General features: G+C 41.2%; 1 protein-coding gene across 2 annotated transcripts in view; it reads left to right on the top strand.

The window, feature by feature from the left end:
• The window catches only part of CHCHD6 (coiled-coil-helix-coiled-coil-helix domain containing 6), a 108,993-nt gene that overhangs the window by 50,078 nt on the left and 40,669 nt on the right, over nt 1-18,246 (top strand). For both annotated transcript variants that reach the window (XM_054281043.1, XM_054281042.1), the window contains one exon: nt 6,892-6,962. In XM_054281043.1, coding sequence (XP_054137018.1) covers nt 6,892-6,962 — 71 coding nt within the window. The remainder of the gene's footprint in view (nt 1-6,891; nt 6,963-18,246) is intronic.

Raw genomic sequence — 18,246 nt, 5'->3', positions numbered from 1 at the left:
AAATGTTCCTTCCTTCCTTTCTTCCTTCCCAAAATAAGCCCCTGTGACAGGCCTGACAGGGGAATGTGCTTCGTATCTTTTTTATTGTATGACAAGTATTTGATGGCTGCCAGTTTTGTTTGATGGAGTTTTTTTCCCCCTCTTTATTCCCCCTTGAAAGTGCTGGTCAGCCTTTGAGTGAAACTTCCGCCTGTATTTCTTAGCACTCTTGATATTCTGGCAATTTCTTTTTTTTTTTCTGTTTCCCTTGGCATCGATTCTCTGCATTCCTGTCACTCTCTCATGGACAATGCTCAGTTGTTTGAGGCAGCATCCTGTGATCTCGGAGCTCTTCCTGATTGTGTGGTGGAGCTGCTGGTGGGACCCTGCAGGATGAGTTGTGCAGCTGCCCAGCACAGGTGCTGGGGTTTGCCAGGGGTGCTGTGCCCTCAGTGCCATGGGCACCACGTTACCCCTGCAGGTCAGGCACGTGCAGGACTCCTCTGAAGCAGATGCTGAAAACTCTTGATGTTTAATCGATGCCTGGGAAGCCTGTTTACCTGCACTTGTCAGGTGTAATTGATTTAGGCGTTTACTGTGAATTCCTCACCTCAGCTAAACTTGCAGCTGGGAGGAGAGCAGGGTGATACTCCCCTGCAGCAGTACTGGCATTAATCTGGGCCTTTCACAATGCTGTTGCTGTCCTTTCCAGAAAGCCTGAGTTACCTGCTGGAATTTTGTGGCCTTTCTCTTTGAAGCCACTTTTACTTTCCAGAGTTTGTTTAAAGAATTGGCAGTGCTTTCTTTGTAGTCTTTCAGAAGGGTTGCTTTAAAGCAACCTCATATAAACACAATGTTTTTCTCTTTTCTCCTTCTTCCCCTTTTAATTGCTTCTGTAGTAATAATTTCTTTTCTGACTTGAAGATAACATAAGACTTTTCTGCCTGCTTCCAGTGAGGCACTTGAAGCTTTTGCAAGTCCCTAAAACCATTTTGCTGTGGGGTATCTGTTTTTAATTAGACTCTTCCCAGGGTATCTTCATAGACAGTCTGACTCTGGTGTGGGATCACAGCCTGGGTCTGTAAACCCATTTTCACTCGGATGGAGTATCTCGGTGTGGGACCCTGGTTCTGGGAAGTCCTGGGATGCATATTTTTATTTGAGTCACCATGTGCTTTAGGGACTGTAGCTTAACCTTTTTGTACCTAGTTATCCTGTGTTATCCACAAGGTAAACCCAGCCATGTTCCTTCTCCCCAGCTCTGCCTCCCTCAAGCTTTGTGGAGATACAAAGCGTTCTGTGGGATTTTATCTGTGAGAAGCTTTCTAGATATGCTACAGAATTAATATTTTGCTTTCAACTCAGGATAATATTTCAGACATGAGAGGATCTGTTCAAAGAGGAATGTACTTCTGCTCCTGACTAGTTTAACTTGTCTGTGTTCTTACTGTGGACACTACTCTCTTTATGCTTTCTCTGAATCTTAATCCAAAATTTATGATCTCACAGCTTATTGCCGAAGGAAAGAATAGAATGGAACAAATTCAATGCTCTCATTTCATTATTGGTCTCAGCGGGAGGAATGGATGAACCCACACATGAACAGCAAACAACAGAGCTGTGTTTAGAAGTTGGCTTTGGCTGAAAAAGTCTCTTTTTTTTTTTCATATCAGCAAGCTGTTTGTAGTTCCTTGCATCTTTTCTCTGTTACCTTTTAAGAAAAAAAGCATATGAATTTTCAGAAAAGCAGTTTAACCCTTAACTTCTATGCTCTAGTGATATGCTCTATAGACATGTTTCTCTTCCTTGTTAATTGGCTTTTATTTTTATGTGCATTTGATGGGAAGGAGGAAATGTGATTGAGCTAACTGCTTGCTGATACCAGCAAATGGGCTAAGCAGAAACGCCAGAGGAGTGAGCTCAGGAGGTGAAGAGATTGTTTCTTGCAGCATATTCTGAAATTCCCAAACTCCCTGTTTTGGACCAAGGCTGATAGCAGTGATTGATTGTGTGAGTTGATTTTAACACATCCACAGGGTCATCCAGTGAACAGATTGGTTTGGCTCGTCTGCCTCTGTACCTGAGGGAGGGATGCAGGTACATGGGGTAATTTTTCAAATCTGTTAGGAGCCGTTTGCGTGAGACTTCTGAGTGGTGAGAATGAACAGCCTGATCTACAGCGCGTGTGAAGCAGTGACCTGCTGAGGTGTGGGGACCCTGGGTGCACCTTTGCTGCCCTGAGGCACTGCTGGCAGCAGAGCTGGCTCCCAAAGCTGGCACTGGCCCATGTTTCTCTGCAGCTTCCATGGCAGCAGCTGCATCCAGGCCATGCGTGTGCTGCCTGTCCCAAAGAGCATGCAGGCGGGCCACAGTTGTGCTGCTCCTCAGGAAGGTGTGAGGTCTTATTTCTGACTTCAGAAGCAGCTGGAAGCAGGAATTTGAATGTCTTCCAGCTGACTTTTGATATGTAAGAAGTAATCTTTGCTTTCCTTACCTGTTTCTCTCAGAAATTTGCGATGCCTTTGTGGGGCACACCATGTGTTGCCCCGCTCACAGCACTGCCTCTTGTGCTCTTTTGGGTTTGAGAGAGGCTTGCAAAGGGCATTTTGGTGCAGGCTGGTGAGCGTGGATGTCAGGAGAAGGGATGGAAGCAGCACGTCTGTCAGGTGCGAGGCAGATTGCACCATCCAATCTCCGGCTGTCGTCTGCAGCATTTGTCAGGCCTCTACTGCCCTGCTCCCTTTCATCACAGCTATCACTGGCATTCATCTAGGCTGGCAGCATTTCAACAGCTGTTAATCCTCTATGTATCTCTAAACACTGTGACCACTGACAAGCTTCTATACTCTGAGGTGTCAGAATATCTCAGGATATCTGTGGTGATGGTGGTTGGGTTTGTTGGTTTTAAATCAAGACACCTTCTAATCTATTGACCCGCACTGAAACGGATGGAGAAATCTTTGTCCCAGTGTCAGGTTTTTAATGCTGCTGCTTGATGCTCACAAATAATTTCACGTGAAATCTGATTAATTTTGATTTCCTCATGCTTGTTTTGATCAGTTTTCTGTTTTGCATGTTACTGCAAGTAGCACATGTTTCACTGAAGTTGTAAGGAATGTGGTTTAATGTCAGTGTGAGAATGAGCTGGCAGGGTTTTCTCTTTATGTTTCAATTACTTTCCCTCCAGAAATAACCCTGAGAACTCAGTCTTCTGTTATTATGTCTTCTTACTTTCTTTGCTGTATGTTCTGCAAAGGGCCTGGGCAGTGTAGTGAGGTGTAGTAGTGAGTGTTGGAGTTTCTCTGCATGTTTGCAGCCAAGGAGGAATGCTGAATTAAAATTACTCCAAATTTAGCTCTAAGTTTTATAATTGATTCCCTTTGGAAGGGAATTTTTAGCACAAGGGTGTTTTGATGAGTGGAGAGCAAGGGTATAGCAGCAAATCTGTTGTAGAAAAAGAGCAGGGTAAAGGAAAGTGGTTCTGTTGCACTTTAGGCTCTGGTTATGTATTTTTACGACTTCTTGGTGTTTTTATTATTTGCTACGACCATCATTTAATAGCAGGGAAAAATCTTTCAAACTAACATTTCTTTGCTTAGTTTGTTTGTCTTCTCTGGAGAGCTCTCTCCCCATATGACAAAGCTCTGATGTTCTGAAGTTGACTCCCCTAAGGCTCAGCTTTATTGAGAGAAGTGAAACGTTTTAGGTGGTTCATTCATTCTTTCTGTGTCTTTTGTTATTTGAGCCCTTATGGTGTCCTTTGGTCATGTTTTTAAACTTATTTCTGCAACTAAGACTGCCAGGAGCTTTATTTAATAATAGTTGAGGTCTCATGTTCAACTTTTTCTTTGTGAGCTGCCATTTTATCTCAAGCATCAAATAATGTGAAAGTAAATTAAAAGCAGCGTTCATGTCTTGTAATTTCGTGTGGAATGTTCTGTCTTTTACTGTACCACTGAATATCGTTTTATGAAGATAAAGGACTTCACTAAGACTACAGGCAGCTCAGACTTTGTTTCAAGTGCAAATACCACACCTTGATCCTGCTGAATAGCCCTTGTGTGGAGGCGACCCTGCTGAAGCTGGGGGAAGTGCTCAGGTGGTTCCTGACTTAGCTCCTTGTTTGCAGCTATATTATAAAGCCCTCCAAAGTTCTAGGCCACTGGAACATTCTCTCCTGCCATAGTGTAGTGGGTAAACTGCTGAAAATGAAGCAGATCTTCTGTTTGAAGTAGTATAGATGAGAATACTTGGAAAATTATTCTCTATTAGTAGAAGCCCCAGATCACAGAACCTGCTGTGTCTGTGCCCATGCTGAAAGGCCCTTCTCTTGCCCATTTAGCCCATTTATTTCTCATTTAATACTTAGGACAAAAGGGAATGTGGCTTTCCCAAGGTTGGAAAGGGTCTAAAGGCCAAGGAAAATGTATTTTTAAAATCTCCTTGTTGAACAAACTCAGATTTAAATTGCAGCCCCCTGTTTTTATTACTTGGGGAAGCATTTAAAGGTACTGATTCATAGCATTAGAAATATTGTTTTATTGGATTTTAGAGTTTTTGGAGGGGAAAGGTCTCGATCAACAGTTGGATCATAGGGGAGGATGTTTCCTTTTCATTTTTAAAACTCAGCAGCTTTATCTGCATGTTGAAGGTGTTCTATGCCCCTCTCAATCTTTGCATGGTGCCTGGTGGTTGCTTTGAGACCAAGCCTTTCCTCCTTCCCCTCACTGAGATTCTTGCCTCTGTTCAGGCTCTCACTTGCCTGCTTTTAGCACCTTCAGAATTCAGAACTAAAGCCTGGGTTCCTTTCCCAGCTATTTTTATCCATGTCCATCGCTGATGTTGTTGAAGATGAGCCTGACCCAAGTGCTGGGCAGTTGAACTTTAATAAAGTAGGTAAGGTTGTGCCACAACCACTTTAATCAACAGCACATCCAGCAAATGATTCTGTTGGCTATTGTCACTTCCTTCAGGTGGGTTAAACACGACCTCATGCTGGGGCTCACGTACAACAGATTTGTTCCTGTTTTCCTCTCCTCCTGCTGTTTCACTGCAGAGTGCTGCAGGCTAATAGTGTCTGATGGGACTACTTCCTATTGCCTGAAAAATGTTTAAATTTGCTACCTTGCTTTCTCTTTTTCCCACTTTCTCTCATTCTGATCTCTCAGATCCAGTCCCTTTGAGAAATCAGACAGTATGAAATATGAAAATTGCTTGGGTAGTAATTGGAGAAATGGTGAGACCTTTGAAGCCCAATGGAGATAACGCTTACATCTACTTATTCACATTATTTAATTTTTAATGGCAAATTTAATTAATGAAGCACAGGTCTTGTGGTTTCATGTGTGAATAAGTAACAGCAGGGAGCTATAAGTCATGAGGTCTGTTTACAGGCCAGAGAAAAAGGCACCATTAAAAGCTGAACTTTTCAATATAGGAAGGAGAAAAATGGATTTAATAGCATTAAAGTTTGACCACTCTGTAATAAGTAAGTAAACAAAAACATTAATGATAATTTGCTGGTAAAATGCATTTTGAAGTGGTTAGTCCTTCATGATTCCTCAGTTTAAATCTGTCTCCTAGGTCAAAATTTGAAAAGCAAAATCTGTTCTGTGTTTCTTTTGGTATGTAACATAAATTCAGGCACTAAAGATAAAACGCTTAAATATAGCACCTTGAAGCCCAGGTTCTGAAAACCTTTATAAACCTTTCAATTAGCTGAGCTTCACACAACTTCAGAGATACAGGCAGCTGTTATCCCTCACTTGCAGATGGAAAATGGTGACTTGCCCAAGATTGCACAAGTGGCAGAACCACTAATAGAACTTGAGTTATATCTGTCCTTTCCTTTTTCCAACCACTGAACAGCGTGTGTTGGCTCATCATGCGCAGGACCAGCTGCATTTATGGGAAAATAAATGAAGAAGGGCAAGAATAGTATTCTATATAAAATGACCAAATTTGGGGAGAGACGAGATAGCAGCTCGAACCGGCCCTAAATGAATAGCTGTCCTCGCTTTCAATACCATTTTGTCACTTTTTTTGATTGATTATTGCATATTTTCTGCTTGTGCCTTTTCAGAGTAAGAGCCTTGCAGATGAGCTTTGTGCCAGGCAGTTGCCAGTGGAGTCCAGGGGCTTTGCCTAAAGCAGCTTTGTCAGCAGCTTAGTGACACTGACCTGTAGTGCACTCACTGGGGGAATGCAGCCCTTCCCTCCTGCTGATTGTGCCTGGGAGGCTCCTCGGTGCAGCCCAAAGGAGGAATTCATCCTCCACATTCAGTGACTGAGCAGTTGTGAGCTAAAACTCTTTCCGTGCAAGTTCAGGAGAATTTAATGCAAACCACTTAAGCCCTGCAGCAAGACACTCAAGCCTGTGTTTGGCAGCGCCTTAGCTGAGACCTGATACACCTCCCTATGTTGTTAGAAGGGAAACAGGCTGCATAATTTTCTTTTAAAGAATAAGTAACATAAGTAGAAGCACTGAAATGTAGAATGGATTTTCCAGTGCTAGCAGCCAGTTTTGATACTTGCATGTCAGTTACTTACAAGATCCTTCACAGCAATTAATGGAAGTAGAGAACAAAACATGACCGAACTCAAAATAGCTCTGTGCTGGAAACACCTTGTTTTTGTGGTTACATGGAATAATCAAAGCTCATGGTTGGTTGATAGTGACCTTTTCCCCTTTTTTCCTTTGACAAAAGTGAGCCTTGGAATGAGGGATGTGTTATGGCCTTGATACATTTTGTTGAAAATAAAATCGACTCGTAAGTATTTCTGGCATTCTTTGAACCGAATATTCTGTTTGTTCTTGGAAATTGTTATTAATTATAGAAGATGACTTTGTGACAAGATAAGATCTGAGATGCCTTTAATTTTTAGAGCTGAGCATTCTATTCTTTGTTTCAGAATGCAGAGATCTACAAGATGACATCTGAGCAGTATCAGGAGGCAGCCGCCAAGGCAGAGGAACGGATAAAGTGAGGAACCATTTTTGTTCTTTTCAGCAGTTCCAGTTGCATTTCATAACATTTTGTGTGTGGCTTCTGGATGTTCCTGTAAACACAGTGTGAAGTTACCTCCTGTCAGGTACTGAGGGGGCTGAGGAGGTGCAAGCTGACATCTTCTCTTTCTGTGCTAAGCTTGCAGAGTTTAGTATAAGGTTGATAGATCTTGCAAGGAAGCATGAGGGAGAAGAGAGTGACTTAAAAAATTAATAATAAATAGGAATATTTACTAGGGTTTTCAAAATAGCAATGGAACATGTTTAATCTGTTCTAACTTTGACCCGTTGTACTTAACCTATACACTGTAGCACTGGGCTGGTGCATGGGGGTAGGAAGAATGGCACCACTTCTAAAGTTTTCATTGTCCAGGGGAAAACAAGATAAACAGTGTAAATCTCATCCCTGTTAGTTTCAAATTAGAGTTGTAATTTTCATGAATGTTTTCTTAGAATGGGTGCAATGATTTTTCTGTACTTTTTTATTTGCCTTAGTACAATAAGTAGACCTTTAATGTTGCCTTTTTACTGTGAGCATATATAGTGTTTAAATTATATTTGTATTTGTCAGTAGTGTTATATAACTTATTGTTCCACATGCACTAACAGCTGCCCAAGAAAAAATATTTTCTATAATTCTTAAATATTAATGAGGCTAAAGCAATTACGCTGTCAAGAGCAGCACTCGAATCTCAGTTGGGTAAACAGTTGGCCAACATGCAATAAACTGGGAGTAGCAGCATATGTAGTCCGGTTGGGTTCAATCCAGACTCTACAATACTTAATTGCATAAATAGATAATATAGTAGTGATGAATATATTAGTGGGATGTGCAGTATATTGTGCTGTCTTTATTTAAAATTATGTTTAACTGCCAAAGTGTCACATAACCTGTTGTAATTTCACGTTTTTGTTTGGACAGTCAAGCAATAAGTTGCTAAAGAAGCCAAAACAAGGCAGCTAACACATCATTTGCATTTCCATCCTGTTTTCCATAGCAGAATTTTAAATTCTCTTTTAAAATAAAATTTAAAAAATTCATAGGACATAACTTTCTTATAATCTTTAATCAATGGAATATTTTCTTGGATTTGCTTCTGCAAATGTGTGATCAGTTGTTGTGAACTTGTGTAGTGGTGATTTATCCTTGTGACTTGGTAAAGAAAGTAATTGGGACCTGGGATTGTGTTCTTCACTCACTAGTACAGCCTATAACTACCTTATTTTTTATAAGTAGTCTGAAGGTTGGTTCCTGATGTTTCAGTTTCCTTTGGTCTGTTCTGTTTCTTGTGGAAACAAAGACTGGTAATGTAGGAAGCTCAGGAGTGCAACCATTTCTTGCAAAGATTAGTGGCAGAGACCAACACAAATGCTAATGAATTCTTTCTTTCAAGATTGAGAGTGTGCTTGTGGTCTCTTAAGGGTTTCTTCCCCTTTTCTTTGAGCCTTTATCATCTAACAGTCCCTGGCTTCTGGCCTTATTGTACAGTGCTCTTGAATTTGATGGCACTGTGAACTTGAGCCATTATAAAGGAGCAGATTCCTTGGGCTGTCTTCTTTGCAGCACCTGCCCTAATGGAATTTTGTGTGAAAAAATAGCATGGCTGGAGGTATCTTGAAAAGGGACAAGGTGAGTGGCATGAGTGAAGCTGAGGGTAAAGTTGAATATCTTGCATTCTAGTTCTTCACAATAGAAATTACCAGCAGTAGCCAGGATTGCACTGAGCTGAGCTTTGGAGTTCATGGTCTGGGACTGATAATGCCCTTTGATAATTGTACATGCAGGAAGAATCATTGCTTTCCCCCATCAGCCTGCAGTGTGTCACTTCCATCAGCATGCAGTGACCCTTTTCAGATTGCTGCTTTGTGTACAGCACACTGTACAAACACTCCTGAAGCGTTCTTGTGCCTCACACCTGGGTCATGATAGGCTGGGACAGGGTCAGAGGAAAGTTCCTTCCTACACTGGCATCCATGCTCAACTGGTAGGACTTGAAGTCTGTGAGTTGTGAGGTTCTCCTGTTAGGCATCCTACATTCAAGTCATTCTACAGCCTGTTTATTGTAAGAGCCTACAAGATCCTGTGACTTCACTGGAATGAGTAGTTTGCTTATCCTCTTTTGCACTTTCGTATTAGACATGCGAGCACAGTTGGTGCTAAGATAGGTTAGACTGATTTATGCAGATCTAGTTCTTTGGTTCACAGGAATAAACTGACACTCCTGCAAAACTATGTGAAGTGGAATTTCAACCAAAGTATGAATGAAGTACAGGTCCGCCCCTTTCCAGTGCTGGACTATGATATCTCGTTAAGGAAAGGAAACCAGGAGTTGCACTTTCTCCAACTGCAGAGAGTCCAGATCCTTCACCACAGTGTCTCTTCCTGAGCTTCTGTTATCCCTGTTACACTGTGAAGACCTGCCCTTGGCACTTGTGCCCTGTGAGACCAGTCTGTATTTGTTCTCTGCCACGGTGTATCAGCAGAGCTGATGGAGGAAAAGGGAAATAGGGCTGGGGCTCTTTCCGCAGTGAGTACCCTGTTTTTCAGAGTCTGTGCCGAAGTAAAGAGAAGAAATATCTGAAACAAAACCTCAGTGTTTTCTTGGCATTTAGTGACTTTTGTAATTCTTTTATCAACACTTACAGCTCTGCACAAGTGGTCAAGCATTCCATGGACTGTTTCCACTCCTTAGTGGTTGTCAAGCATTGCAGGATTTAGGAATATTGTACACCTTTCCACCAGTGACCCTTCACAGCATGCCTGAGAGGTAGGCAAGTAAACCTTCCTGTCTCCCTTTGTATAAAAACAGAAGTGAAGTACTTAGTGCTGAGCTTCATATTAAATCACTGACACAGTCATTAGCTCTTGGTTTCCACTTCAAGGCTTGATGCCTGCATGGCCTGACTTGTGCAATGGACTTTGTTCCTCATCTCTTTACCTGAAGCCAGCCTGCTCTCATCTCCACATACCTCCTATCAGAGTGTCTCCTTCTCCTTTCTTCTGGGCTCTGTCTAACCTGTTTTATTTCCTCCCAGCAAAAAGATCTTAGCAACAAGATACCACTGAGCACAGCTTTCAGCACCTTAAGCAACTTGCTCTTGTTGCTTCTCCGCTGTGGTGAATTGGACAGTTGCCATGGACATATTGTCTCAACTATGTTGTTATAATTGGCGCATTGTTATTTTTCTCTTTTGTTAACTAACAGAATTAAAGTCAGGGGACCTAGAACATCCCCTGCCTTCTTTCCCTGTTTAGCAAACTATGCACATCAGTAACCACCCACAAAGGAAACAGTGTGTAAATAAAAAGCCAGTGCTCCCCACCCTTCCCTTCATTCCACATCCTTTTCTCAGTGTTCATAGAGCCATGACTCAGACTGGGTTTAGAGAAGACAACTTGCTAATCCCCTCCCTGCTACAGAGAATAAAATGGCATTTCATTCCAAGCTGTATTAATGCACTCGCTCCAGGGATAAAGCAGCACTCCCAAAAGGCAGTGGCCAAATTTTCTTTCTGTTGCGTTTGTCTTTGTCTTCTTTTGAGTGTTACATTTAGATTAGCTTCTGAGGATTAAATGTTATTACAGTCCCTGAATCTGGTAAGGGGAAGGAAAAAAACATCAGTAAAGAGGTTATGGCTTAGTGCAGCACTCTAGATTTATCCTCAATATGCTGGTTTGGGGTTTGGTTTTGTTGGGTTTTTTTGAGGGTTTTTTTTTTTTTTTTGTGATTTATTTTCTTTCTTGAAGGTCGTCTTATCACTTTTTAAAAAATTATTTATTTTTGTAGTTGTTACTTTTAGATGCAAGAATTGGCCTGGGTGGGGGTGTGACTCTAACAGGTAAAGCTGCAGGAGTTGGGTGAGGGGATTAGGAAGCTGTTAAAAGATAAAATTGTTCTGAGGCTGAGTTTCCCTCTGAAATCTCCCTACAGCTTTCAGAACTGTTTCTGAAGCTGCTTACTGATAACTCTGTTGCTTTGCATGTTGTGCTGAGAGGACTGCATGTGCTTTGTGCTGTTATCAAGGAGTGCATAAAGAATCTCAGTTAATCTTATCCTGGTGGAGATCAGCTGTGAATCCAAGGCAGCTTTCCAATGGAGAAACTGCCAAAGAGATTCACTCCATGTAGGACCTACTATGTGAGAGTTTCATTTAATGGTCCTAAGATCTTTAAACTTAATGGACATGAGTATTTAAAGTGATTACATTAGAGAAACCGGCAAGCAGTAAGTATCCTCCTGGCTGAATGTGGAGTAGAAAACCACACTGACTCAGTGAGGGTAGGGGAAGAAAGGTCATAGATGGATTGTCTGCTGGCAACAGGGAATGTATGGCTTGCTTTCAGTACTCATGGAAATAAAGGTTTTATTGAATTACACAAGATTTTATGAGGCTGATGGCCCCTCAGTTAGAATGGCAAGATTAACTGGAACCTAGAGAAACTACCTTTTTTTGTTTCTTTATGTAGATATGGAAAGTTTATAAAATAGTTATGTGAGTTTATATTGAGTTTGTTAATCTTGAAGTCTACTGTGAGGCTTTGGGTATTTCAACAGAGGATTGTGCCCAGGAGACAAGGTCTGAAACAGTTATTATATGGACAGTTGTGAAGCCAAAGGAGAAGGGTAAAGACATCATAGTTTTCAAACAAAATTGCTCTGGGATTTCTTCTATCATTAGATTAGATAAATGATTAATTTAGTGTTGAAATTAAGAACCTCTCCAACAGGGATTTAAGAGTTTTCAGGAGTAAGAGATTGATTATTGCTGAAAGCTTATCCATAGCCTTACCTCAGCATAGTCCTTTTGTGCCCTGCAATGATGATACCTTCACCAAGATTATTTGACTTCGTCCCAGTCCTGTTCTTCCCTTGCTGCTTGGTTTGTGCTAGCTGTTCCTTCTTCTGTCTACACTGAGTCTGTTTCATAATCTTCAAATAAAGAGATGGGTTATTAGTCAAAGCTTTTCTGTTTCTCACTTTTATGAAGTTGCTCTTAGTAGGAAATTAAAATATTCTCTAAGAGATTATAATGCATGAGTTTCCTCAAATTTATTTCAGAAGAGGGCAAAAGTATATGGGTGAATTTTGACTTTGTGTCGTTTTACCTGGTGTGCATTTTACTGGAAGAAAAAGTTTCTGGTCACTTTCAGTTCTACTTCACACAGCTTTTCACTCATTACCTTAGGATGTAAACATTTTCCTTGTGAATTCTGGGAGGCCTATTGCTAACGAACTGCTTGTACCAGTGCATTGATTTCCTAGCAACATATATTCCCCTACAGCTTTAGGAATATGGTATGTGGAAATAGAAGTTGAATATGTGCAGTGGATTTGCATAAATTTTCCAATTGGGCCAGATTATTCTTTTCTTGAACCAAATTTTAAATCTTGAAAATTTATTAGATTGTGTGCTTTATCCAAGCTGTTGAATGTTCTTTCTCTGAAGTTCAGTTCTTGAGGATTATTAAGATGCTGCTTCTAAATAAGATTTTTGTTTTGCCCAGTTAGTAAAATGAGTAACATTCAATCTAACGTTCACAGTATTGTGTTTCCTCTCATGCGTGATGAGAGATGAGTCCAATGAACTGAGGTTGCAATTCTGTTAGCTCTGAAAAACTGGTGTCTCTTCAAAACTGCAGGAGCATTTCTTCACTGCTACATTGGTGGATACTTGGGCATTTATAAAATAAGATCTGAATAACAAGGACTCAAATAGCAAAGGAAGAGGTGCCAAAAACTCCATGTAGTCTGTTAGGGATGTTTCTGTTGCTATCGATTTTTACAAGAAAAGCACTTGTTTTCTGTAGTAATGTTGCCTTTATAAAGCCCTTAGATCAGGGTTTGTTGGCAGGCCAAATCCAGATTGTTTTCAAAAGCATGGATATTTGTGCAGCTGTTAAAACAAACCTCAGTCATACTTTGTGCATCAGAGGACATGAAATATTTCAGTTCACAGCTCTTTATTGTGGAGAATACAGTGAAAATAAGAGCAGATCTCTGCCCTCACATTGGGAATTGCATATTCCAACATGTGCCATGGTGAAAGCAAGATTTCTCCAGGTTTCATAGCATCTTTTTATGTATTTACAAATTATGGCAGATCCACACCAAAATCCAGAACTTTCTGTGCCTTTGGCCTTCCCCTCCCCTTGGCTTGAGTTGGGAAAGGTGTAATGAATAGTAATTAATGACCCAGCTTAGCCTATTCCTGCTGTGTTTTTCTGCCTGTCTTCAGTGTGTGTGTGGTGTAGTGTGCTGGTGGCAGTGGTGTGGGGCTGATCTGTAAAGGACTGAGGTTAAAATTGTCTGGGGAAGCTTTCCATAAAGAGTGGTGAATTAAAGATGTCAGAAGCAATAATGCCTGAGAAACCACTTGTTACCAGTGAATTAATGACTTGTTTGCTAATTAGCAGCCTGAGGCAAAGTTGAGGTAACACTCTAACAATCTGGTCATTAATTCAGTTGCAACTGATTTCAAGGGCAATGTTGCTATTTTGAACAGTAATTGTATTCCTGACTCTGGATTATACACTCTGTGTCCTTGCTGTTGAGTCACTCTGCTCCTGAAATCTTGGAGGGATGGTAGAAGACACCAAAGGCAAGTCCCAGCTGGGGAAATTTCAGGGAATAGTTTGTTATATAGGTCAGAGCTTTTATATTTTTGTCTTCTGAGGAAATAAAGACTGTGGCAGGACTGCTGTGGACACCTTGCATCTTGGTGATGCATCTGCACAGAGGAAGTTGGTGATGTTTAATGCTGAACTGATTAAAGTCCATTTCTCCCTTAGAGAAGAAAAAAACCATCTGTGCCATCAAATTGGGCTTCAATAGCTTTAATTTTTTATTTATTTATGTGATTTTTGCATTCTTCTTGTTAGTCCTGGCAGTTGCGCATATACTTACCATACCAACTGCAATTCAAACTAATTTGACCCAAAAAGCTGGCATTTGGAAGGCAGGAGCACTTGTTCAGGGATGGATGAATATTGTTTCCCTGGAGAGAGCTGGTCAGTGTTGTGCTGACTGTGAGGGCCACCAGCAGCACACTGGAACAGCTCCAGGAGGCACCTGAGATGCTTCATGTGCTGTTCTCCAGACTTAGAACCATGGTATTTAAATTGTTTTTTATAAAGTTTTTTTTCTATTTTTTGAGGACTTCTTGAGTTAAAATATTCACTTAGAACCAAACAAGCAAAAAACCCCCAAGCTTCCCCCAAAAACTGACTTGTAAGACTTTTTGTTTGTGCTTGCTTTGAAAGCACCATTATTGATGTTCTCTGAGGGATGAGTAGCTGCTTAATGGGGATCTTTGCTGAGTCAGTGTTCAGAATTGCACAGCTTGGTAAAAGGGGGCACTGTGGTTTTGAAGTTTAGAGAATGTGGGCAGAAGCAAGGGAATTTTTTTAATAAGGTGAATGTTTAGCTTCAGATCCCACCTGAACTTTAACAATGGCAGCTTCAATCTCCTCTATAAATTTATTTTGGTATCTTTAGCAGGATGTGCCACTCTGTCAGTGCACAATATACTAATGGACTCATATTTTTGTCTATCCCTTTGTGTAGTATGAAGTAAACTGTAGGATCCTAGTGCAGTACCCAGTGGCATTTTGGAAAAGTGATTGCTGTTCAAATGGGTAGTCAGGGTTTTCTTCTAAAAAAAGAACATTTCGTTTGCAGTGTGACATTATTATAAGATCATCTCACATAGAAGACATTTACTGAACCTGCTGCCCCTCATGTCTTGTGGTCATATGAAATCAGCATATTGCTTCTTCAGTTACCTTCTTTAGAAGACTTTTGAGGAAGGTATTTAATAGACCAACAGTTTCCCAACTAATTCCCAGACATTATAGCACTGTCACAACCCATATATTCTTAAGGCTTGTGCTGCATATCTGCTACAGACTGCAAGGCTTCCCTTCCTGACCTGAGATCTTAAACAGTTTTTAGATGATGTTTTTTATCTGAAGAAAGAAAATCCCTATTCGGGTCACTTGTTGGGCTGTGTGTTTTCAGATTCAGTTATTGCTTGCTATATTGCTTTTCTGCCTTGTGGGAGCTGAGCCAGCTTCCTTTCTGATTCAGAGAACTCCTTCCAGCAACAAGATTCTGACTCATTCCTGCTTGGCTTCCAGAGACTGTTTTGCTGCTAACTTTAGGCTCTTCATCTTTGCTAGTCAACTTTTAGTAGCTTGGCATCTTTGGGAAAAAATGGTGCATGGTGTTGTGGGCAGGAGATCCAGTTCTGTTAACTTCTGTATCTCTTGGCAAGCGAAGGAAGAGGCAGTAGTTTTCCTTTCATCTTCCAAACTGGCAGTTTCTCAGAGCTCAGTATTCTACCATCATGATCAGCGAAGAATTTACATCCAAATGTACATTGGAATTATCCACTTGTGGGGAAAAGTCTCTCATTATTCTGAGCCACTTGCCATCTGCCATGCAAAATGCTAGTAGGGGTGATTAGTTATTGCATTTGCGGGTTCAGTAGGATAAGGATAATATTATTCTATATGTTTTAATTCAGTTTTTTGCTTATTCCTACCCTTCTCGTCCCCTAGAGACCCACAGCCCCAGTGCCTGCAGCTTATGGGATCTAAGGAAGCCAGTTAAATTTGGTTGAAACTGCACTTGGCAGAGCACCATGAAGTATAAGTGAAAGTCTTTGAGGATGACCCATTGATCAAATGGGAAATGACCACTTGTGTGTGGGGATTAACCATGTAGGAGGACAGGGGAGGTTGTGACACTGGAGTAAGTCAGATGGAGAGCTGGAACCAGCATTGCATGGGTCACACAATCTCTTTGCATCAATTTCATGATGGAAATGAAGAAGTTGTTGACTTCCAAAATTAGAGGTTGTTACAGAAAACTGATAGATTTTAGTCACTTTCAACATCAGTCTGTATGTTCTAGAGTTTGGGTTTTTTGTTTTATTTTTGGTGAATGAAATGTGGTTGGGGCAGGCTGTTTCTACTGACTGCAGTGCAGTGACACAGCAGGTGGCTGACACTTGAGACTTGGACTTCTGTGGTGACTTTTGTTCTCAGTTATAGAATCTAATTACTTACACAGAAGAAGATTTCAGAACTGCTTCTGCCTGTCTGTGATTGGAAGGAAAGGAGGTGTCTGTCCTGGGAAGAACAAGGGTGCAGTGAGTGCATGAACTCCAGTGGGGAATTGGGTGGCAGTTTCAAACAAGCTGTCAAAAACAGGAATTGAGATTGGGAAGTACTTGAGTGACAAATTTTGTAGGATCACTGAGTCACCCAGAAACTCACAGTATTTTAAAATATTCATTCATTTGGCACTTCATGAGCAATGTATGGAAAAACAGAGTGGGGTGACCTGTTATTAAAATGCAGCTGTCAAGAGGAGAAAGAAAGAGGGGAAATAACCACAGGTGTGCAGGAGTGTGCTGCTGACAGTGTGACAAGGCATGTGAGAAGGATTTAGACAGGAATACAGCAGCTTCAGCTGAAATTTGAGGGTAACCCCCCTGTTCTTCTGAAAATTGTCATGAGGTTTCGCCTTTTCTTTTAGTCTGTCCCCTCTTGCTCTAAACTGTGTGTTACTTCTGCAAGCTTTCTATTCTACCTGAATCAGTGGCAAAGCCTGATGAGCAGTGTTTTGAGTACTTGAGGCTGATCAGAAATACTTCTTTCCTGATCATATTAGTTTAGCCTCATGAGACATGCAGTTTGTTTACACTGTGCTAGGTTATGTAGCTTAAACATTACTGATTTTTTAGTAGACATTTGGATAATCTATTAAGCTTCTTCCATCTCTTATTTCCCTTGCCACACAGCTGTAACACAGCTCTTACCTCTTCCATTCAAACCACGTTATCAAGCTGATGTGCAGGATCAGGGAATCCCATAGCTTGTAGTGAGGGCACAGTGCTTAGTGATAGTGCAGCATCCTGTGCTGAAAGTTAGCTTGCCTGGCTGTTTGTTCTGTGCTGATGAGTTTGTTATATGTGAATGAAATGCTTCAATTGTGTTTAATTTTCTGCTGTAAATGTCAAGGATGCAATAATGAGAGGGAATGAAACCTTGCTATGTGCTGTGTACTGCATCTGTCTGGAGTCATTTTTTCTGACATGTTAGAGAAGCCATCAGAGCCAACTGCTACCCAAGGGAGGAAGCAGTTTTACAGGTCAGTTAACCACCTATTGGGTTTTATATATGTACAGTGCAGCCTTCCAGCACACCACATTTACGTGACCAAAGCATCACTGAGCTTGGTCTGAAACGTGTGTAATGGACCCTGGATATATAAACATACTAAGCAGCAATACAATGTGTCTGATGCCTTCCCAACATGCAGAAACTGCTGCTCTGTGCCCTAGGATTTACTGGCAGTGCTGCCCATGCATGTCATTGCTGGTGTCTGGGGCTGTCTCTGCTCCAGTGACTGTGGTGACTAATGTGGTTTGCTCAAGTTGGTTCAGACACTGGTCTTAGGCAAATAATGCAGCAGAAAGCAGCTAATCAAGTCACTGGATTTTGTGGCCCACATAAAATTCCAGATTACTGGCCCATTTAGGTTGCTGCTTGCAGCTATGTGCTGGAGCCACCTACTTTTAGGTTGGCTTGTGAGAGACCTTGTGTGTCTTTGTTTATCAGTATCTGACCAGAGGTATCAAAGTGTCTGAGTTTAGAAACCATCAGCTTCTGTCTTGAGTTTTTTGTTCAGCTTGAATGGTTTCCCAGAGTAAAATGTAAAAATAAGATCTTGCTCTTAACTCCATCTGGAGTTGCTGTTCTTCCCAGTAAAGCCAAGTGATGGTGTGTTACTCACTGTGGAGTTACTGATTTTGCACTAAAGAGGCTAAAGAGCTGCCAATTCCTGAAGCACTGAAGTTGCATCTCTGCTTGGGTAGTCTGATCTCGAGCTGGGTGGAAGGACCAGCAAATACATAGAGCTTTTCCAGCTTTCCCTTGCTTTCCAATACTATATATATAGTATAGAGTCTATAATTCTTTTAAAAAGGGAGCCTGTCAGCAGCACCTGATAGTAGCCATAGTGCTGTGTTTGAAACCTTCTGTCTCTGGGTCTGTATCCTGATGATATGGCCTTAATTGCTTTTTGCAGTGAGTTTGGATGTTTGTCTTTGGAAACTGTTGCTTCTTGATTAATTGATGGACATTGAGACTGGCACTTCTCCTTCTAGTGCTGTGCTTATGATAGAAATTCTCAAAGTACCTTACTTTAACCTCCCAGACACTTCGTACTTCTTCATGGGGTTTATATCCATGT

The sequence above is a fragment of the Melozone crissalis genome, unplaced genomic scaffold, assembly GCF_028551555.1.
Source record: "Melozone crissalis strain CALT ecotype California unplaced genomic scaffold, PUWL_Pcris_2 ptg000029l_1, whole genome shotgun sequence".
In the NCBI taxonomy this organism is placed as follows: Eukaryota; Metazoa; Chordata; class Aves; order Passeriformes; family Passerellidae; genus Melozone; species Melozone crissalis.
The sequence above is the reverse complement of the archived record's forward strand: the minus strand, read 5'-3'. Positions and strand labels throughout refer to the sequence as shown.